This window comes from Cyanistes caeruleus, chromosome 1 (genome assembly GCF_971803275.1).
Source record: "Cyanistes caeruleus chromosome 1, bCyaCae1.hap1.1, whole genome shotgun sequence".
In the NCBI taxonomy this organism is placed as follows: Eukaryota; Metazoa; Chordata; class Aves; order Passeriformes; family Paridae; genus Cyanistes; species Cyanistes caeruleus.
The window spans coordinates 144,299,890-144,322,660 of record NC_141701.1 but is presented as its reverse complement, the minus strand read 5'-3'; the positions used below and the strand labels follow the sequence as shown (position 1 = coordinate 144,322,660).

At 40.7% G+C, this 22,771-nt stretch overlaps 2 protein-coding genes and 2 long non-coding RNA genes across 18 annotated transcripts in view; 2 read left to right on the top strand and 2 right to left on the bottom strand.

The window, feature by feature from the left end:
• UBE3C (ubiquitin protein ligase E3C) overlaps positions 1-8,740 on the top strand; it is a 71,696-nt gene extending 62,956 nt beyond the window's left edge. The window contains exons 21-24 of one of the 2 annotated variants that reach the window (XR_002862259.2): positions 11-77; positions 935-1,065; positions 1,522-1,649; positions 4,169-6,958. Coding sequence is in view for 1 of the 2 variants with exons in the window: in XM_023921917.2 (XP_023777685.1) it covers positions 11-77; positions 935-1,065; positions 4,169-4,339 (369 nt within the window). In the remaining variant the exon portion in view is untranslated. Of the gene's footprint in view, positions 1-10; positions 78-934; positions 1,066-1,521; positions 1,650-4,168 lie in introns of both variants that reach the window. The other variant, XM_023921917.2, reaches the window with a different exon arrangement.
• LOC147655989 (uncharacterized) lies at positions 7,893-15,687 on the bottom strand. The gene is made up of 3 exons (XR_015279713.1): positions 15,409-15,687; positions 14,952-15,049; positions 7,893-13,234 (listed from the first exon to the last, which is right to left on the bottom strand). It is a non-coding gene; the product is annotated as an uncharacterized LOC147655989 (long non-coding RNA).
• DNAJB6 (DnaJ heat shock protein family (Hsp40) member B6) overlaps positions 15,680-22,771 on the top strand; it is a 58,644-nt gene continuing 51,552 nt past the window's right edge. For 3 of the 14 annotated variants that reach the window (XM_086865120.1, XM_086865206.1, XM_086865143.1), the window contains exon 1: positions 15,734-15,943. The gene's annotated coding sequence lies outside the window, so the exon portion shown is untranslated. The other 11 variants (XM_086865153.1, XM_086865129.1, XM_086865170.1 and 8 more) reach the window with 10 other exon arrangements.
• On the bottom strand, positions 16,290-16,864 carry LOC111925465 (uncharacterized). The gene is made up of 2 exons (XR_002862257.2): positions 16,586-16,864; positions 16,290-16,503 (listed from the first exon to the last, which is right to left on the bottom strand). It is a non-coding gene; the product is annotated as an uncharacterized LOC111925465 (long non-coding RNA).

The following is a 22,771-nucleotide window of genomic DNA, read 5'->3' as shown; positions in this document are numbered from 1 at the left end:
TTGCCGTTAGGTTTTGACTTCTGGTGCACAAGTTCCTATTAGTTTGGATGATCTTAAATCTTTCACAAACTATTCAGGTAAGCGTATTTTGCTTAAGTAAAAAAATCTATTATGGCTGACTTGGGAATAACTGAACTTGCTTTTTAACCTGCCTTTTAAGAAAAAGTTGCAAGGTCATTCTTGTTACCTTTGGCCAAATTTGGTGGATGTGCCTGAATTTCAGGAAATTGGCTAAAATTTGAACCCAGTTTTATAAATTGTGGGAAATGAAGATTTTTTATTAAGTTCTGCAGTTTATTTTATTCACATGCTTAACTGCAAGTTTATAGCCAGGTAATTCAAGGGTGTTTCTTTTCTAAATTAGTCACTGACAGATTGTTCTGAAAATAAGTCTGCAAATGACTTTGGAATAGTAGTTTCTACTACCCCATTTAGATATTTACCATTTCTCAGATAGTCTGAATAGAGAGATCGTATATTTTCCTTGTGAAAAACACAAGGAATCTTCCTTCATTTGTCCCCTGCATTCATCCTGAATATAATTAAAAAGTAGCTACCAAATCATCAGTTCACGTCTGGGCTTACCTCAGGATAAGCAGATTCATTCAGTAACATCCTGGGTCTTGCACACTCTTGGAGCGAAAAGCAATAATCTGAAGTTACTGTCTAAATGCTAAACTAAAAAAAAATTAATTTTAAGTAGGATTCAGTGAAGAAAACTGCATTTAAGAAGCTGAGGGGTATAGTAGCCATAGGTAAGCAATGAAACTGAAATTGCAATGATGACAGATCTGTAGGCATTGGAAGTTAGCAATACAAGCCTGCTGGTTACATTATTTTCCCCAAACCTTCAAGATTGATGCTAGATTTTTCTGAAGAATTTATATCTTACATAAAACTATTCTAGCTGTAAATCATTTAAATCTCATTGTAGGTGGCTACACCGCAGACCATCCTGTAATTAAAATATTTTGGAGGGTTGTAGAAAGCTTCACTGATGAAGAGAAACGCAAACTACTCAAATTTGTAACGAGCTGCTCTCGACCTCCTCTTCTAGGGTTTAAGGTATGTCCTCTGACTTCCTGGCAAGCTTTTTGAAATGCTGCAGATGTTGGTACGAGTTTTTCTTGTCTAGGAATCTACAGTCTGGGGGTACTTGTCCATGACTACAGAAACAGCTTCAATGTTTGCATTTGCATGTATAATAAGTACAGTTTTAAAATATGTAATGAAGTGTTCTGTTGCTTTCTATTTTAACTGCGAAATTTGATAAGCCTGCAGATCACTGATTAGAGCAGTTGCTGTATGTGATGGAAGGTCCTTGCTGCCATTTCATGTTGTGCAGAGGCAGAGTTGCTACCAGTTTCAAGCAGCAAGTTAAGTTACACCTAGTGCCTCCTAAGTCACGCAAAAGAGAATTTAGGATATAAAGGCAGTTACAAAGTTTTATTGTCTTAAATTAACTACTTGAACCAGGACATGTATTTTTTTTTCTTCTAATTCTTGTTTATCTGCTTATAGCTCACAGCTCATTACACTTAGCAGCAAAATATTTAGCTGCAGTCTCCAGATTGCTATTTACAAGGATGCTTAAGTATGAAGAAAAATCTGCTGTACTGCTGATAAAACTAAAGAGAGGCCGAGGCAAGGTGAAGACATTTTGAAACTAAATTCTGGGGTTGTTCTACCCATAAATTACAGTGGACTGCAAAATTTTGGCTAAAAACCAGCCATCACATCATTTCCTCTAAAATATGGGAACATTCAGTGCTGTGTGGTGGTGTTACCATGTGGATGGGCAACATCCTCCATCTTCAATATCTGTAATCTATAGCTCAGCTACGCTCCTTTTATAGACATGTAGGATTGGAACTGGCACTTTCAGTTGGTAATTGGTCTGACTGTTCCATGTGTCAACTTCAGGATGAAATGAGTCATGTCTTAGACTCACCAAAAAATGCTAACCAGATCCCCTTTAACAGTAAAGAGTGTCCACAGATCTAGATATGGAGACAATGGAACATGGCTGTTGAATCACATGAATCCTCGTATTTGTTGATTGATTTATGTGATTTCTTATTAAAAGTCTGCAGGCTTTTCTCCTAAGCCCCCCCAAGTCCATGCAAATATCACTGTACAGTACTCTAGCAATGAATAGGATTTTACAGAACAGCAGGAAAAGCGACTGGAAAACTCCAGCATGAGACCAAGATAGAACAGTGCACATCAGTCACATGAGGGAGAATTGGGAAACAGCTGGGGAAACCAAGTAAGCAGAAGTTCCCATTTGTTGTCATCCTCTTTAATTACAAAGGGAGAGGAAGAAATGCAGATGTAGGTACCCAGCTTTGAGGTAGCCAGTGTGACATTTGAAGAGATGGAGGAAGTGAATCAAAAGTCTAAAAATATTAGGGCTGACAGTGACACACTCGAAAGAACCTAAATGTGGAAAGCTGCAGTTTGTGTGTTCACCTGGGACATGGGCCACAAACTGCCTATAACATATGTGGCTAGGAAAAAAATGAAAGCAAATTAGTCACCCAATTTTCAGCATGAAAGCAGAAGTTAAAAGGTGAGTTCACTGTACAAGGGGCTTGCATGCTCAGCCACACACTGCAGTGTTGGCAGAGGAAAGCAGCTGAAAGGGCATTAGAGCCGCTCCGCTGAGCAGGGACCTCAGCAGTACCACAGGGTGGCTGCAGCAGGACCTGTTAACAGGGATTCTCCAAACCAGGGGCTTGCCAGGAAGTGTCTGCCAGAAAAGGCAGTGGGTGACTGGTATTGTCATCAGGAATGGCTTGGTAGCCCATGACAGTGCATTGTTCAGAGCTTTCAAGGTGCAGAGTGTGAAGCCACAGGAGTGCTGAGTATTACCAGCCAAGTATGCATGAGAAAGTGTTTATATTGATGGGAGACGTGAACGCAAACCATCTTCAAAAATTGTTTGCACTTTGTGCGTGTGCTGAATTTTTCTAGGAGAAACCAAATTTCTGGTTCTCACTCTGAAATTATCTGTTTATGCATTATACTGTGGGACCAGCATGTATTCTTCAAGTTGTTGCATGATGATTTAAGATTAGGAAATATCTTGACAGTATCTTATAGATAACATAGTCTAGCTTTGCATCATTTAAAAAATTTAAACTTTGATTGCCAGAGTCAGGTTCAGAATAACATTTACTAAAGCTAATTAAAGTTTAATAAGTTTAATAAATGTAATTGTTACAGACAAAAAAAAAAAATCATTAAATAGTGGTTGAAAATTGTTAAGTTCCAATCAGGTCACATAATAAATTGATGATACTTTTCCCTTCCAAACTATTGCAGTTTCCCGCTGTACAGTATTTAATTATGCAACAAATGGTGCCCTTGGCATGACATTTCAATTTAGAACTCAATTTTCCCATTTTTAAAGCTAGAGATGGGGAATTCAATTAGCATTTTGAAAGGAACACTAAAAATGCAACATTTTAGCTATGAAATACTTTTAAGGCCTCCATTTGAACAATAATTTAGCTTAGAATCTCATTGACCTTCTGCTTTTGGAGCTGGAATTTTTTTCCAGTTTCTAAAATCAAACTTTTTTACCTTAGGCAAGCATTTGATAAAATGAATACTGTCTTGCCAGCCAAAGCAGTGCTTTGGAGGTAACAAATATATTTTTCACTAAACTACTTCTTGGAAGAAGATAAATGGGTATTACTAAAACAATTAAATATTACATACAAAATGTCTTTAAAGTGTGTTCTTCAGATCAGTAGTTAACATATCAGAAAAATAATCAGGGTTTGACAAGTTTATATCATTACAGACTCAATATGCACATTGATTATGCTTTTAAAGCAATTTACAATGTAGCATTGTAAATTTGTACCACAGACTGTATGAACAATAACAAGTCATTGTATTTTCCTTAGAATCACATAAATTGCTTTGTGTATTCCAAATTAGTGGATCTTGTTGGGAGGAGGCAGAGGGAATCACTGCACAATTCAAGAGTGGTTTTGGTGCTATGAGGAGTGAAAGAAATGCCATTTGATGTCATTGTGACAGGGTTTCATCTAGTGATTTTCTTCATGGAAATGTGTGACAGCTGCTGAAGGGTAGGTTTGGCTTGTATACCATTCTTTGATATGTGGTTGTTTTTTGTTTTGGTTGCATCTTCCAGGAGTTGTATCCTGCATTTTGCATTCACAATGGAGGATCTGATTTAGACAGGCTGCCTACTGCCAGTACCTGCATGAACTTGCTGAAGCTTCCTGAGTTTTATGACGAGAACCTGATGCGAAGCAAGCTCCTCTATGCCATTGAATGTGCTGCTGGATTTGAACTCAGCTGAGTCCAACTGATGCTTATTTGGATGATCTGCAGAAGAATGAACCAGTGCCTACTCTATAAGCAGCACCCATACCCAAGCAGTTTTAAGGGATTCTATCTACATTTTTGCAGCTCTTGTGTCTTACCAAATGCCCTCAAATAGGTTTCATTTCTAAACACGGTTTCTTAGTTAGCATCCATTACTGAATATTGCATTGACACTGCTTTATGACTCAAAACAATGAATGCTGTGTGCAGCGTGGCTGATTTCTGTGTTTATGTGAAGAAAGAGCACATTTAAAGAGCAGTGACATCTCAGTGAAATTAACCAAAGATGAAGCTTTGGCTTTGTGCTGTTCAAACATAAATAATTTTGCAAACTGGCAATAAAGTTGTGTACTGTGCGGTGCATTGGGATGAGACAGGGCTAACATCCTGTAATTAATCTTTTAGAAAGAAGGCAAGCAGATGTTTGCAGATATGCCATAACTGAGAGGATGAAAATGCTCATTACTGACAACCTAACATATTAACTTACATTGCAGAGTTGTTTACAAATCTTAAAGAGATGGGCAATCACCAACCCCATGAAGTTCAACCAGGGCAAGTGCTGAATTCTGCACCTGGGACAGGGCAGCCCTGGCTGTGTGGACAGACTGGGGAATGACAAACTGTAGAGCAGCTCCACAGAAAGGAATCTGGAGGGTCCTGGTTGATGGCAAGTTGATGAGCCCTGGCATCCAGAAGGGCCAGGTGTGTCCTGGGGGCATCAGGGACAGCGTCGCTAGTCAGGCAAGGGAACACTTGTATGGAAGGATTGTCCTGCCTCACCTTGAGTCCTGGGGGCAGTTTTGGGTGCCACAAGGTAAAGACATTGAGCCATTAGAGAGCATCCAGAAGAGGCCACAAGGACGGTGAAGGGCCTGGAGGGGAAGCCATGTGAGGAGTGGCTGAGGGCACTTGGTCTCTTCAGCCTGGAGGAGACTGAGGGGAGACCTCAGTGCAGTTACAACTCCTCGTGAGGGGGAGAGGAGAGACAGGCGCTGATCTCTGCTCTTTGGTGAGCTGGGTCGAGACCTGAGGAAACAGGATGGGACTGGATTGGGGAAGATTCAGGTTGGGTATCACAAAATGGTTTCTCACACAGAGAGTGGTTGGGCTCTGGAACAGGTTCCCCAGGTCAGTGGTCACAGCCCCAAGTCTGCCAGAGTTCAAGCATTTGAAGAATGTTCTCAGACACTTGTGACTCTTGGGGTGTCCTGTGCAGGACCAGGAGTTGGACTGGATGATCCTGATTGACCCCTTCCTCAGCACTGTCCATGATTCTATTATAGTTGTTGCAGAATTGATTTTGTTTCACACTACCTTCCCTCAAGATGGTAGGCACTGAGATAGATAAAATTGGTGTAATATTCCATTTGTGCTTTCTGAAACACTTTGAAGAAAATGGATTTGCATTATTTTAAGTTCAATCTTTGCTGCATCATTATCACTTGGATACTGTTCTGAATGGATGTGACTTTCCAGGTTTTTTCTGTCCTGCTTCTGTCTTTTGTGCCTGTACAGGTTTGTTGATTGGTTGGTTGGTTTTAAATGAATCAGTCTCCTATTGCATACACAGTACATACAGAAACCACCACTTTGGAAAAATATACATGTAATAATTATTAAAGTTATTTGAACCAAAGTTATCAGGCTTTATCTTTTATATTTGAAGCCTGTGGTGTTCACATTCCTTTTCTCTGTCATTTCTTTCCATCTTAAATGCCGTATCTGTGCTGTAGACACTAATGAAATTAACTTTTTTTTGTGATTAAACAGCTTTTATATACATTTCCCTGCAGTATTTCTGCTGAGAAAAGTAAGTGGGAATATGCTGCTTAATATAATTTGATATCTGGGGAAAAAATTGCTCTTGTATGGAAGGAGCTGATCCTCTAGTAGTAGGCACATCGTAGGGTTTCATATGCAAACTCTAGCCTAGAGTTTAAAAAAGGAATTATAGTTCAGACTGTAAGATTCATCAGTCCATCCCTCTGAACTTTACTTTTATATTTTAAATTATCAGAAAATACAATCAAATTTGTATTCATCTCTTATGCAAAAAAATACTTTGCTGTTACTGGAAACTCTGCTGGATTTCCTATTTAATAAGCAGTTACCAGCAATATCCTTTTAAATGTGGGGAAACGGAGTGGTTTTAAGATGTTTACTAGTAATCATATAAAAATGTATAATTTCCTAATTTGGGTAATAAACGAAGTGTTAAAATACTATTTGTAGTCTTGATGTACAGAAATAAAATGATTGGTTTTCTTTTTGGTTTTGCTTTAGGCTTTTTATTTATGTTAAATGTTACATACTTAACCTATTCTTTATCCCAAATTCTTTTCTTGTATATTTTTCTACATAAATTATGAAACTTGTAAAGAAGTTGAAAAAGAGATCAGTAATAGTGAAACTGCCTCCTCCTAATTGCAAAACCTGAACACTTCTTTTAGATAGCATTATTTATTTTAGAACCTAATGCTTTAAATATTTTGAAATTATTTTTCAATTCCATTATTTTGCTACATTGGGTAGTGTTGTATTTGTATTTTGTAAAATTAAATTAAATTTTTATATTAAATATTTGTATTTTGAAGATTGTGTTGGAGTCATGCCAAGTACTGGTGACTGGTAACGTCCACTTTGTACTTCAGAAAAGGAGCCAGTGCCCACTATTGCTGTCTGTGGCCAGGGAAGCAGCGGGTGCCACAGAGAGGGTAGGCTGGGGGAAATGTGACTTGCACAGAGCTGTAATTGCAGGCATCACAGAACTGCAGAAACCTTCAGGAGAGAACTTGAGTTTGCTGAAAGTACTCTGATGTTTTATTTCTTCCATCTGCAGCGCTTGGTGATGTTTGTGTATCCTGTACATGAAGTGTGATGCTGGCACAGGCAGGGCATCAGAGCAGCTGTAGCCCAAATTTCACTGTGCTCAGGCTGGAGGTCGGTGCAGCTTCACCACCTTCAGAATCCAGGCTGGAGTGAGAGGAGAGTGGGGCTTCCCTTTGGCAACCAGTGCTTCCAACTCTGCCAGCTGTGTTCAGAGAGGCAGGATTAAGCACGAGTACCTGCTCAATAATATTTCAAGGCACAGGAGATAAAGGTGTGAGAGGTGATAGTCATGTCCTAAGAAGCGAGGGGTCAAAAAGATCTCTCATAGCACTTAAGTAGCAAGAATTGTTTCTATATGAAGCTGGATTTTCTGGATTATAAAAGAAAAGTGAACTGTCCCCCAGTGGTGTCGGTCCCAGAGTTTAGGTAGGCAGGGGCAGGAGCACTCTGCATGCAAGCAACCTGAAATATTGTTGTAGATTTTATCATCAGATTTATAGCCGTAATAGTTATGAGTTCAGGGTTAGTTTCTGTAAAAGATAACCCTTCCTTAAATAAGTTTCTGTACTACAGTGTTCTTCCTCCTAGTTCAGTATTTGCTTTTTGAAAAAGCAAGTGATTTCTGATTGGTTTTTGTTTTCAAGTAAGCTTGGGTTTGTAATTTTGTAACCTGTTCTACAAACATTTTTGTCAAGGTCTGTGTGATGGAAGAGTTCACAAATTTTTCATCTCTACAAAGTTCAAAGGCGTTAAAAGTGGAATAAAGAAATAAAGTTAGCACTTGGTCTCTTTATTTCAATTAGAGTTGAATGGGGGTTCAGTCCTATTAGGTGGATAAAAGAAAATAAAGCACAGCAAACCAAACCAGGAGTTTACTTAATCTCTGTTGTCTTCCATCATGGTCTTGAAAGCCAGACTTGTATATAAGTGTCACAAAACTGATTTCTAGGGAACATTAATATATCTTCAAAAGAGGAAAGATTTTCCTCCCAGTTTAATGCCTAAACACTGAGCTAACAAAGTTTGATTTGAATAAAATATCTTCAGGTATTTTTTGGGGGAGGTGCTCCATAAAAATAATAAAAAATGGGCTTCCTGATGCTATTAGAAGCAATGTTGACTTTTTCTTTTTTTTTGTATCACTTGAATAATAGAGCACAAATGTCCTCATTTTATTCTATAAAGGGGTTTGGAATTCAGAGAAAACACTTTAAATTCAATGAGTTCATACATTTCAATTTTGACCAAAACCTGCTAATTAAATACCAGTAAGCACATATTCTTACCACCACTGAAAAATAGTTGTGCACAAAAGAAGTGAAAAAAGAGCAATGTTCGTTGGACCTGTAATATTTGCTTATATACATTAATCTGTGTTAATAATGGTTTGTGATGTAAATGCTTGTTACTTTTTTTTTCCATCATGCTTTTGCCTGTCACTGAAGGAGAGAAGAAATTAACATGTTCTGTAAAACTGATTAGGATATCTATATTTTTATTGACTTCTGCTTTTGTGAATAAAATAATATGAGTTTTCTTGAAACTCTGCAGAAACACTCTTTCATTTTTGCAGCAAATTGGGCATTCTCTTGTTGAAAACTCATAGTACTGAACAGGTTCTAAAAGATTCTGGTATTACCTGCTTGTTGGTCTTGAAGTCGTTGGGACTGGCCACCCATGGCAGTGATGGAGTCACCATTCACAAAGGGATTTAAAATTCCAGGAGGTGTGTCACAGGGATTTGGTTCAGTGGTGGGATTGGCAGTGCTGGGTTAATGGCTCGACTCAATCATCACTGAGGTCTTTTCCAGCCCAAACATTCCTGTAGTTCTTCTGCTTAAGGATGGTTATACCTTCAGCTTTTGAGCTGTGATTTCCCACTCTGCCAGGGAAGCGGCAGCTCTGAGGTTTACCTTTGTTTCAGGGTGTCTTTCAAAGAATGCACTTGCTCTGCTTTTTAAAGACTTCTATAGAATCTTTGGAAAGAATAAAACTCCATGAATAGAAGTCTGAGAAGCTCTAATTCATAGTGAAGGATGCCACTCTGTCAGCAAACACAAAAATTTCTCTTTCAGCTGCTTCTGGAATTCTGGCATATGTGGGCCCCTTTGAAGGTGCAATTTAGTTTTTATCTGCTTTGATAATTAGACTTACCTGCTTCTCTTTGCCTATTTATTATTTTCATTGCTAAATACAGTTTTAGTTCTACTTTAATATTTATAAAGTTAGTATTGTGCGCATTTATTTTTGAATGCTTAGAAATCAATATATAAACTTCAGTTTACCTACTACTAAAAATGCAATAAACACAAAACTACAGAAAACTCCTCTGGTAGGGCATTTCCTAATTTGTAACATTAATAAAAACACAAATGTTCATGTATCTGACCTGTTTTTCCATGTGTATCTGGTAGTCTGGAAAGGACATTCAGTTTCTCTTGTGTGTAGAGAGACAAAACAAGGCAAAAAGTGATCATGAAGTTACACAAGTTGAATCCATTACAGAGAACACAGAATGGGTGAAGTCGGGAGGAAAGTCTGGAGATTACCCACCCCCAACTCCCTGCTCAAAGCAGGGTCACCTTCAGCAGGTTGTGCAAGACCTTCACCTGTGGAGTTCTGAATGTCTTCATGGATGGAGAATCCACAGTTTCTCTGGGCAACTTGCTTCCAGTGTTAATTAACTTCATAAAACCTTTTAAATCAGATTTAAACACATTTCTTGTATTCCAGTTTGTGCCCATTGCCTCTTGTCCTGTGGGGCATCTGATAGGGAATCTGAGCCTTCTGCAGGCTGAACAACATCAGCTCTCAGCCTCATATGACACAGCATCCAAAACCTTAACCATCTTTCTCTCTGCCTTGCTTGTTAGTGAAACCAGCAGCATCTTCAGAATAACTTTTGTGGACTTTGATGTCTTTGATGGGGTCTGAGTTAAGTGACAGTAAATCTCTTCCTTGTCACATTTCTGTGGTTGTTAATCAGTGGCACTTAACAGGTAGGGTTGGATTCAAGATTTTGTGGCTTTGCTTTTTGAATTTCCAGTGCTGCTTTGACTTTCCAAAGATTTTGCAAATCTCTTACCAATGCAAAATAGCAGACTTGGTAAAAACTGAGCTCTGAATTATTTTCACGATTTTTTATAGATAGGATGCTAAACTTTGATATGAAAACCATAGGACTAATGTTAAATCACATAAATATATATTTGCTTCTGTCACCAACAATATCAAATACCCAAGTCCAAGCTCTTGTGCAAAATCCTATATTTTGACTGTCTTCTGAAGGTGGAGTAGCCCAGAATTCAGCAAAGCACATCAGACAGTCAAACAGGAGAAACATGGGAATTCTGACTGGCAAAAAATGGGACAAAAAGACAGGCGCAGATGTCCTGCAGCTTGATTTCACACTGTCAAGGGATAAGCTCTTGTGTGATGCTTAAATCATTGCTACATTTATTGCCAGAATAGGTGCACTCCAGTCTGGGACTAAGCTTCCCTGTCCACAGCTCTGCAGAATCATACATTCTATTTGCAAAGTTGGTTCATGTATTTATAGGAGCAGCATGCTCGAATTTCCTACTATATTTAACATCATTCTTTTCTGCATTCCCAGAGCAGCTGTTTGTTCATTCTGTGTAACATTTAACTGAAAAGTAGTTTTACATGATTTCTATTTTATTCTTTGTTGATAGTTACACATAGTTCTTGATTGCTGAAGAAAGAAACAGGCATTCACCAGATGGTGTTATTTCAGATCCTCCTGCTACTGCTGCTTGCCCAAATGTTAGACCTGGGAAAAGCGTCTCTCCTCAGTTGCTATGTAGTTTTGCTGTATGTTGTCAAACAAACCTTCTGAAGGAATTGTTTCCTCCTAGCCGTTGTATCTTTACTTAAGAATAATTATTTTCATTACAGCTCTGTTCTTTTTTTCCCTCTTCACTTTCAGACAAACAGCAGCAGAGCTCAAAGTTCTGCAGAGATATTTTAGGTATAATTATCTGGTATATCTATCTGGCTATTGATGAAAAATTACATAGAATTAACTAATACTTGGCGTTTTTGCATGGACAAAAAAGCATATCCCTGATCAAGTTAATGAACATAAATGCTGATCAAGCTGTCTTTGCAAAGAATAAGCACTTGGCATAAGCTGTGAGATCATCTGACTGCCCCAAATAGTTCCTGGGTTGTTGTGTGCAGACCCCAAATAATCAGCAGAATACATCTGATATTTCAGGAGGAATTAGCGAAAACATCAACTATGCTGAAGTGGTTTAACCACTTTCAAATGCATCCACTTAGCTCAGGCTTCTGCACACAGAGGAGTCCAGATAAACTTGCAGTCTCTAGATTACCTAATACACACTGTACTGATGAAAGCTGAGGTTGTGCTCGGCAGGAAAACACTGGAGAATGCAAGTGAAAATGGGTAATTTTGTGCTTTGAATGCTTCTACTGAAAGTTTTAAACTCTAGGTGTATTGCCCGTATTTCAAGTCTAATTGTTTCTGATAAGCTATCAGCAAAAAGTTAATGCTTATATTTAATTAAGTGGCACTTTCCAGAATTACTTTGCCAGCAGTACTATAATTAGATGACGTGAGAATACTTTGATACATACGCTCATATTCTTTGTTAACACCAAAAATAGAATCTGTAAATCTGTAAATAGAAAAACTGGATGCATTAAGCAGCAGGGCAGAGCAGCAGGCTGGGAAGGCTACAGCCATTACCACCTCAGAAGGACTAATATTAATGTCTCTCTAATGCAGCATTTTTAAGTGTTTCTTGTGTTCTGATGGGCTTTATATAATTGACCTCCATAAATCATAAAAGATGGTTTAAAAAAAGAATCTGGGAACTATGTGAATTGCTAATACCTCCTGGAATGCTGCCACATTATTTCCATCATTAGGTTATAGCTACCAGTTAGACCTGAATTCATCTCACTTAACTTCAGGCATCTGTGAGGTGGCTGCCGAGGTGCTTGGGGAGAAAAGGGAGCCCCGGGACAGAGCTCTGGCAGGCTGTTCCTTCTTTATTGAAACACATCTCCAAAGAGGGTGGAATGAACTGTGCCCTGCAGGTGCCCTCTCCTGCTCTTTCTCTTCACAGTCAATGGGCTCAAACTGGATGTCTGAGACAGCTGAAGTTAGGTGAAGTGACAGACCTCTCCCTCTTGTTCCAGGAGGAGAGTTGAAAATTCTTAAACAATTAAGATTCTTTGATTGCAGCATTTATTCTGACTCAATGATTCAGCACTTGGATATCAGCCTGGATCTCTGATACCAGCTTTAACAGACCCACCAGACCTTCTTTTGTTATTGGAATGTTGATGCTCTGCCAGCAACATCAGATTTAATGCCCCTTAACACAGTACTCCAGGCTTCTGCTACAAGCAGCAAGCCATAAAAACATAGGACACTTCATACTTTTGCAAATACCTTTGAAGGTTTTCTGAATCTATAAGCTTTTCAGTTTTATTAGTCCTATAAATAGATGTAATTAGAAATGTTCATGAGGCCAGTTATGTAATCCTTTTGGATTTCAGTAAAACTTTCGATACTGTCTCTCCCAGGACCCTTCTGGACAAAATGTCCAGCACACAGCTGGACAAACATACCATGGGATGGGCGACCAGCTGGCTTACGGTCAGCACAAAGGTTTCCAGTGGATGGGGTTACACAGGCTGGGGTCCTGTCACTAGTGGGGTTACACAGGGCCCCAGCCTCAGCCCTGTGCTCAACATCCTCATAATGACTTGGATGCAGGACTGGAAGGGACACTAAGTATGTTTGCCAAGGACACTAACGTGGGAGGAGTTGCTGACTCCTTTGAGGGAAGAGATGCTCTGGAGACACACAGACAAATCAGGGGGCTGGCCAATCACCAACCATGTGAAGTTCAACCAGGGCAAGTGCTGGATTCTGCATGGGACAGGGCAATCCTGAATGTATGTGCTTCAGTATCCCCTGCAGTACCTCTTCTGGTGGACTTAGCCACATGCTATTTTAATTGAAATCACCTGCTTTTCCCTGTAACAGAGAAAAAAAAATTAAATATCATGTGCACAACATAAGCAAACCTCTAAAAAGTAAATAATTCATGTTATTGTTCAGTGTTAGAGATAATCTGAGCTATCAAAGATCCTAAGTTAAGAAAAAAAAATAGGTGCCCTAATAAATATTTGTAATTGGTGGCTCTGTAAACTGCCTGTTCTGCAAACTCTTGGGAAATATCTTCATATCTTCTTCAAAGACAAGCATAAACAAATATATATAAAAAAATAAATATATATATAAAATAATTACACAGTCCTCATCTATGACTTTGTTAGGAAACATTTATTTGCATTCTTAGTATTTTGCTGTAAAAAATGCCAAACTGCCCTGCCCTCAGCTATGAGCAGGCACTTCACCTTCTCATACCTTCCTTTCTCCAAATGCAAAATTGGTCTCTAAGCCTTCCCAAATATTATTCCTATATCTGAAAGATGCTAAAGCAGGCTATGCTGTGTAGAGTCAGAACAGTGTTAGAAAATCTCCGGGCAGATTAATGTAATGGTAACAATTGTGTTAAAGAAGCCATGGTCCTGGTTGCATTGATGCAGGCAGTGTTTTGATTCCAAGCCTCTAGATCTACATGGAATCGTGCTTCTTTGCCATGTTCTGTTTGCTTGGATAAACAGAAAGTTTTATGGTTGGCATCCATCATACCTTAATTGTAAATATAAGATCTGCTCTTTAAATTATTAAACCAAAGAGACTGCCTTGAGCAACTTCAGTCTTGCTTACTGCAGCTCAGGTTTTAGGACTCTTCACACTTTTTTCTCCCCTGGAATCAGTTATGAAAGGTTGGGGAAAAACCTTTCTTTCCACATCAATAAATGTTTAAAGGATTAAATCAAAATTTTATATGGTCTCCTCTCACACCACACAGTACTGACCTGCCTTTGCATTTACCAGGCTGCGAAGCCTCTGAGGTCTGAACCTCACCCATTAGGAAGAGCCAGTCCAACCTACTAATCCTTTGAGTTTTTTTCTTTCCTAGTGGATCAACAACTTGGACTTAACAGCTTCTTGCTGATGAGAAGCTAATAATGGAGTGAGGCATCTCTTTGCTCTAATTTTGAAGAAATGTTTCCACAACCACAACTTAGCATCAATAATCAACAATATTTCTTTTGAAGCTTGCGTTTCCCCAAAGCACCAAGCCTATACTTAGGGTTGTCCTACTACTTGTCCTGCTGATTTGTTTTAGGTTTTCCTCTGCCTTATTTCAAGCTGGCTTTTGTCTTTTTAAACTGACCCCACTCCCACACAAACACTTCCTAAATAATGAGTAGCCTTTTAATTGACTTTATTTGGGAAGCGTAAGTTTTAGACATGGAAACTCTCTAACTTCACTTTGGTGATCTAGAAATTAATGCCTCCACTTTTTAAATAAGGGGCAAGAAATATAATTTTACAGCAATTTAAAGCATGATAAAGTCCATATTTTAAAAACAGAATAATAACTTTGCTGCCCTATACTTTGTTCTCAGCCATGGCACTCAGGAAAGCATATACTCGAATATAACACAAAGGATACCCTAATGCATTCACCCAGTGCAGGGCTCTGTCGAGGTGCCACATGCAGGGAGAGGAATCTGACCTCAAAGGAACTGTATGCCAGTTACAGTTTTTGAGACTACAAATTAAATACACATGGGGGAAAGTATTTTGTCATCTCACCTCTAGCCACCTAACTCACCTATTCAAAGAGTGTTTCTTAAAATTATTTGTTGTTTTTTCACCTTTTCCTACAGCACCACGCCCAGGCATCACTTTTTGCATTTTTCTTCACAGAACCTAGAACATGTCCGGTCAGAAGGGATCACAGTGGGTCATCTGGTCCAACCTCCCTGCTCAAGCAGGGTCATCCCAGAGCACGTGGCACACGATTGCATCCAGATGCTTCTGGAATATCTCCAGTGAGGGAGACTCCACAGCTCCTCTGGGCAATCTGTTCCAGTGCATGGTCACTGCATAGTAAAGTTCTTTCTTATGTTCAGGTGGAACTTCTGTGCCTCAGCTTCCCCCGATTGCCTGGTGTTGCTGGGCACCACCGAGCAGAGCCTGGTGCATCCTCTTGCCACCCCCAGTTTTTGACAGTAAAGATACAAAAGAGGAAGAAATTTTATCATCTCACTTCTACCAGCCAAACTCACCTATTCAAAGAACGTTTTTCAACATCATTCTTTTTCCTTCTCCTTTCCCCTTAGCTGCACACCTGGGCAGCTGCTTCACAAAATCACGTTGTCAGGTTGGAAAAAACCTCTAAGAGTCCAACCTAGGACTGAACACCATCATGCCCACTAGACATCGTGTGATTCTACGGAGCAGGGAGCAGACATCGCTCGTTGGAAACGTGCGGCTGCAGAAACACACACCGGCCCCGCGCCGCCCGCAGCCACCTCCCCTCACGAGGCCCCGCCCCACGAGGTCCCGCCCCCTCACGGAGCCCCGCCCCATCCTCGGCCCCGCCCCCGCCCCGGCGCAGCGCCTCCAGCCGCCCGCAGGGGGCGCCCTCCGCTCACACGGGACACCCGGCGAGGCCGTTCGAGAAACTTCCGGAAGCGGCGGGGCGGAAGTGACGGCGCGCGCTGGCGGCGCTTCCTGTTTGCGGCCGCTGCCGTTTGTCCCGGCGGGAGCCGCGGGAGGGGACGGGCGCGAGCGGCGGCCGCGCTGAGGAGCCACCGGCGGGTGAGTGCGGGGCAGGCGGGCCCGGGGCCGGCTGGCCGGGGCCGTGCGGGAGGTAGGGACAGCGGGGAACGGGCGTTTGGCCGGGCCGCGGTGCTCGGCAGCGGCGTCCCTAGTACCGGGGCCTCGCGGCGCGGCCGGCGCAGGCCCCGCAGTGCTGGAATGGCCCCGGCTGCTGTGGCGGCTCTGCCTGGCCTTGGCGGGGCTCGCGGATCGCAGGGAGTTCGGGGAGGGGGCGGCTGTCCAAGGCTCCCTCCGGGACTCGGAGCGGGACAAATCCCGGGACCTTCGGTCCCTGCTCCCACCGCCGCTTGTTTGCCGCAAGGGAGAAAAAAAAAAACCAAACCAATCCGAATTTCCATTTCTTGCTCACAGTGGTGTCAGTTTCCAATAGGTGAGGGCGAGCCTTGCTTCATTAAACAGGCCTTGTCCTTAAAGCGCTTTTCGTCGCAGGATACTGCCTTGGCGGCTTGTGGGCATTACCGTGCCCTCCTTTTTTCCGTTCTCTACAGCTCCGTGAAAGGAGGCTGTAATGAGACGCGGGTTGGACTCTTTTGCCGTGCCTGCAGTGAGAACCAGAGGAAGTGGCCTTAAGATGAGACGGGAAATTCAGATTAGATAATGTAAAAAATATTTCACATTTACGATGGTCAGGCGTTGGAATAGGTCGCCGAGGGAGATGGTGGAGTCACCAGTTTAAGGAGGTGTTTAAGGAGCGCCTGGATGTGGCGCTGGGTGTTGTGGTTTAGTGGTCAGGGGACACAGTGGCGGTGTTGGGGGAGGATGGTTGGACTGGATGATCTCAGAGGCATTTTCCACCCTTGATCCTAAGCCGAACGCTGTTTTTCTCCCCCGATGGAAGCGGTTTAGTTACGTTCTGCTCGGTGTTTGTTACTCGCGGTAGGGTCGGGGGAGGTTTGTTGTGGGTGAGGTCGGCAGAGGTCGGTGTTTTGAACTCGCTGTTGCCAGGTTCCGGGCTGAGTTGAAAACTGACGCTGCCAGGTAAGGAACATTGTTTGTCGTCGGTATTTGCTGCTCTTCAGAGGGGGCAGCGGGCTGGGTTTCCGATCCGCGTTCCTGTTTGTACCAACACTTCTTGTTGTGTTGCTGTCGGAGCTGAAAACATGTGCTACAGCGTTCAGCCATGTTAACAGAGGTGTTAGAAATGATTCAAAATACTGAACAAATCTGGTTTAAATTGTGATAATGATAAATTGCTACTTTTTTAGACACGGTAACATAAAAGTTAATTTTATGACCGTGTTAATGTGCAGGTGGTCAGGCTTGTGACGTTGTGTAGTCAATTGATCAAACCCAAGAGTTTTTCGGGTATAAAGTGTTAAAAAGTGGTTAGAACAAGGTGTTGACACAAAGGGAACAACTGGGATGAAGCAAGGCTGTGTCTCTCCAGTCGTACAGCAGAGGTTGCAGTCACTGCTGCCTGCTGACCTTAATTTCTGTTTACTCTTTGGAGATCCTTGTACTCCAGTTAGGGATTTTATGTTCAGCTGGTGATCAAGAGCCTGGTAGTTAAAATACCATTTAGTTTGATGGATTATGTTGTCAAAGAAGATTTGTTTGGACCAATGCGTAAATGTATTTACAGATCTTGTCTCTCTGATTACTTTTTTTTTTTTTTTTAATTGCACGCAACCAAAATTTTAACTATTGCACAGCGCTGGTCTAACTTTGTGTACTCCCCTTGGCTCCTGTGCTGACTTCTCAGCAGAGAATAAGAGTGTGTTGAAAATGGAAGTTAAATTAGTATTAAATTTTCTTAAATAATCTACTGGATAAGAAATTTAAATTGCTACTTTTATTGGCAGCACTGTTTAGGCTGCAATACTACTAATAATGTCTTTATCTGTAAACTGTAAAGTGTTCCCCTTGTTCTCCATCAGACTTGTCTTTTTACTCCTTATGCTTTCAGACTACAGCAGATCCTACCCAGACAGCTTCTCTCTCTGGTGTTTTCTTTGTCCTTCCCAGATCCATGCAGTTGGCTGATTTATCGTGGCTGGGCTTGGGCAGAAGGCGTGCAGGGATTTAGTTTTGTGTAACACTGAAGTTATAGTTAGAGGGCTAATACGTTTTGCTACTGATTTTTTTTAAATAGATAAATACATGTCTTTACCGATTGTATTCTTTCTTTTATCCATTAGAAGTTTCGGAGTGTATGTGGGGAGAGGGAACGACTTAGGTTAAATCATCATCTTTTGTAGGAGTTCCTAACAGTACACGGGCTGTCCTGAGGAAATAAATAGCAGAGTTTTGGTTTGTTCTGCATCTGTGCCGAGCTCATTGGCGCTGTGAGGTCTGTGAGCCGAGCTTGTGTGGGACGAGGCCGCCGATTGTCGCCAGTCCAGAGGCGTCGCGGTCGCGGCCTGGAATCGATGGAAATGTCAGCGCGGGTTGAGCGCCGGGCGCAGCCGGCCGTGTGAGCCGGAGCCGCGCTCTGCCGCCGGCTGTGGAGGACGTGCAGCCCGGCCGAGCCAGTGCGCTGCACTCGCGGCCTTCCAGGGGCACATCCACTGCTTCTTCACCGTGGGCTGATGCTCTGAAGGGAAATCGTTGCAGTAATTTTCAACTTAGCTGTGTGAGGTTTATGTTTAAGCACTGTGCTCCTTAAGTAGGAAGTGCTCCATTTCTCTAATAGTATTTGTAAAGAACCTTGTCGCTTGTGTCCTGGAAACATTTTCTGCCAAAGCTTTTCCTTTGTCTTACTCAAGTGATGGAAGGATTAGTGAGAAATTAATTAGCTGTGTCAAAACTTGCTGGATCTTGCGTATGAGGATTGTTTCTTTCAAGATAGATTAAAAATAAAACTATAGTTGAGGGTATTAGTTGGTTTAAATTATATTTTCTTTTGAATGGATGTTAGATTTTCCTTAATTTAGAATTAATGAACTCATTCTGCTTTATTTATTTAACTGCTGGGGAAGAAATAATTCATGCATATGCATTTCACTCCTACAGTTACTAGTAGTAGGTTTTATGTTTTCTGTTTGTTCTGAATAGAAATCCGACTGATATGAGTGAGGACTCAGTACTTAACAAGAATCTTAAAGGCCATATAATAAGTCTGAAGCCACTCATAGCTACATTGCAGCCAGTTTTTATTAAAACATTAATTTTTCTGATTAGAATTTTTTTCTGTCTTAAAATGTAGTCTGAATCTGTGACAGCCTGCCAACACTCTGAGAAAGAACTTGCTCTTTGCTTTAATGAAGATTTTTTTTTCCCCCCCTAATTCAAGCTATCATGACTCCAAAAACACTTCAGGGGTAATGTGTAGAAACTTTAAACTGTTTTCTTTTCCTTAAAGGATCATCTGATTATATGCAATTATTTGCCTAAAACTTTCTGGGCCTTATCTTTCAGTTGAGGCATTCACTGTTTTTAATTTCTTAATCATACACAGATCATACTTTTTTAAAAATAAGACACGAATTTTACTTTGAACAAAATAGCCTTTTATGGTTAGTTTTAGGAGAGTGACAGTGTTCCAGATATTTGTGACACTATTCCAAATTTGGACACCTGAGTTGTCGTGTTTTGGAAAAATGCTCCTTTGCTTTAAGGAAAGATCATGAATAAGTCCCCCTTTATCAGAGATCAGATGGATAAGCTGGAGAGTCTCAACCAAGGGAGTGCGGGTGCCCTGTTGAGTGATGAGCATCCTCCTCTCCTGTTTTCTGTTAGCCAGTTTACATTTCTTTCACGGATGAAGATTTTGGATTTCTTCTATTAGCATTTTTGGTTGGTTCACTATTTTTTTAATAGTTTCTTACTTGTTGCCCTCTACAGGCTCTCCACGTGCCAGGCAGTAATACAGACCAAGTCCTATAATTTGTGCCAGTGTTGTGTCTTGCTGCCCTTGGGGAGGAGAGCAGTGGACAGGGTTCTTTGTGATTTGCTGCCCTCAGGGGTGAGGGTGTCCTGTACAGGTGTCTCTTGTTTGGCTGTGCTGGAGTTTTGTTGTTCTGGCTTTTCTGCAAGGGAACATGAACTGCAAGGTAAAGCAGTCACCCCAGCTGCCTTCTCCCTGTATGAGCTGGTATAATAATAACAACTGTATCCAAATACACTCTGCTGTCTGACATACAAGCAGGATGTTTGCTGTAAACACAAGATTAAACTAAGCTTTTTGGAATGTTCATTTTATTAAATTCATCTCCTGGGGATGCTGAGGGAGTACTAAAATAATGAGCATAAACACGGCTATTTAAGTACATTTTATTAATTTTAATTATATGGTAAATTGACATTTTTCCATGAAACAATAAATTTCAGGAGCCTGTGAAGTTAAACTGTGACAGATTTTCTAAGCTTAGGTAAGTAAAAGCTAAAAGTATTGAAGTTGTTAATATGCTTTAGTCTGCACTGCACTGTGCATGTATAAGCAGGAGGAACAAATTAATGCTGGTGCCTTGTTTAAATGTATTTGTCAGGTTTATTAATCTTAAAACTTACACAGGTTTTCTTGCTCTGTGTTCCTGCACTCATAAGTAACTTTATTTGCTCCTTAGCATTCTTAGTCTTAGAATTTTTTTTGTAAACTGTGGGAATTTTTATGTTAGCACAGTGGGTTTTTGTGAGTTCAGTCAAAGTGAACTGAGATTCAGAGCAGGGTGTTTGTTCCTCCAGAGTTGCCAGCAGATGCAATCCTTTAGGTAAGTCCATGGAAGGCAGGCAGCTGCTAGGATCTGCGTGGCTGTGGGACTTGCAGAGGATGTTTATGACTGCCTGCTCTGTGAACTGCATGAATCAGGAGTTTGGAACTCCATCCGCTCTCCAGGTGACTGCTGTAGTCACTGAGCTCAAGCTGTTGTGGCATCTTTGAGGGCTCTCTGTGCTGCCCATTGCTTCATGGCCAGAAATAGATAACTTTTTCTGACTAAGCTGACTGCAAAGGTCGCATGCCCCTTGCTGTCTGAATTCCCTCCTGGCTGCTCTAAAGAATTTCTTGTTTGGATGCTTTCCTCCGTTCTGTATTTAGTTAGGAGTGCTGCTCTGTCATCCCTGCTGGTTGTTTGTCTGATTACTTGCTTTTCTCTGTCATCTGTTCTTATAAAAGTTTAGAGCTCTCTACATGTGTTTTCAGTAATACTTCTCATGCTTTTTTTGTAGCTGAGGACTGTGCTGTAAAGAGAGTTTTTGAGTCAGGTTTTGGGTAACTGGCCGAGTGCTGGGCTGAGCTGTGCAAGGAGGGCCTGAGCTTGGTCATGTGGCCCTTGTCACTGGCCTTGAGTTCAGGGCCACTGCTCCATAACCCAGAACACAGCTGCCTTCTCCTGTGATGACTGAGAAATCTATAAACTATGGAAACCTTTCATATAAACATTTGCCTGTTTGGTTTTCATGCCCCAAAGAAGGAGTTGGAGTAGCTGATAGCACACTGTAAACAGTGCAGTTCCCAGCTCAAGGAACTATGGATTTTTGCAAGCAGACAAGGCCATGAAACATCTCCTTTCAGCTGTTTTTGGTTTTTTTTTTTGCTTCTTTTCTTCTGAGATTGTGTAGATTTTCTGTGGATGGAGGGAGGACGTCAGCCAATGTGGGCTAGATTCTTCATGGCTTTAGAAAAAACTCGAAGTGCCTAATTAATGAGCCTTGCTTGTATATTTGGAGACAAATTGTTTTGACAGATTGGTTGTTCGGAGAAGATTTTTGTCATGTCATTTTGGTTAGGACAGTTGAGTGGTTTCTTGAAGGGAGGTATATGGTTTGCATCTTTGAAACATCTAGGCATTTTTACCATGCATCTTCCTACTAGCCTTAAAACTACTGATTTATTTGCTTTTAATTTGTCATCTTCTATTTTCTAAGTCAGTGGTTATCCATATTCTGCTTTATTATAAGCTGATGGTGGCTGTTTTCTTGAGTGAATATTTTAAATAATTCCGTCCTGAAAAGACTGCAGATTGAGGTCTTTTTTGTGAGTATTGTTGGATTTTTTGGGGGGAAGGGGTTTTGTGGATATGTGGTGGATATGTGTGGTGTTTTTTTGGTCAGTCTTACTGGCTGTTGAGGGGCTAAATATTAGCTGAAACTTTTTCTTACACTGGACAAGAAAAGTTGCAGATGATTTTTTTTTTTCTTGTAAATATTTTTAAAACCTTTTTACATACCAAAAAAGTTCCTATGATAACTAAAATTTCAGCAATACAATTTATGTTTTATGATAACTAGCAGATAGAAATAACAGTATATTAGAGATGAATTCTTGCTGTCACCTGACTATGGCGATACTTTGATTAGGAGAAGGAGAATATTAAGAATTTTTTTTCTTTAGATAGTTTCTGGCTTGTTTTAATTCCAGACTTTAAACTACTGGCAAGTAAAAACTGAACAAAAGCACTTACTAAAGACAGAATATGCAATCCCCAGACTTTTCTTTGAAACAAATAATTTCTGTCTTGAAGGAGTTGCTTTTTAGGGTCAGAGTCGTCTGTTAAGAGGTGGTCGTGTTGCTTCAGCTCTGTTTTTTTGTCCCAACTTCAGGCTTCTGTCATCTAGGATATATGGTGTTTGTATTGTGTTTAAACTTAATAGCTCTGCAGCATTGCTTTTAAACAAGCAAGAAAGTTTATAAAAACATACTTTGTTGAAATCAATATGACTACCTGTGTGCACAAAGTTCTCTAGGAAAAAAGTGACTTATTTTTTACATCTTAATTGCTTTTCCTACATGCTTTTTCTAATTAGAATCTTGATTTTTTAATTTTCCCTCTAAGATAGGTACCAGAATTGAGAGGAGAGCTAATGAAAGTCTTGTATGTAAGAAGAGGAGAATATGGAAAGAACACTTAGTGTTATGCTGTACGCTCC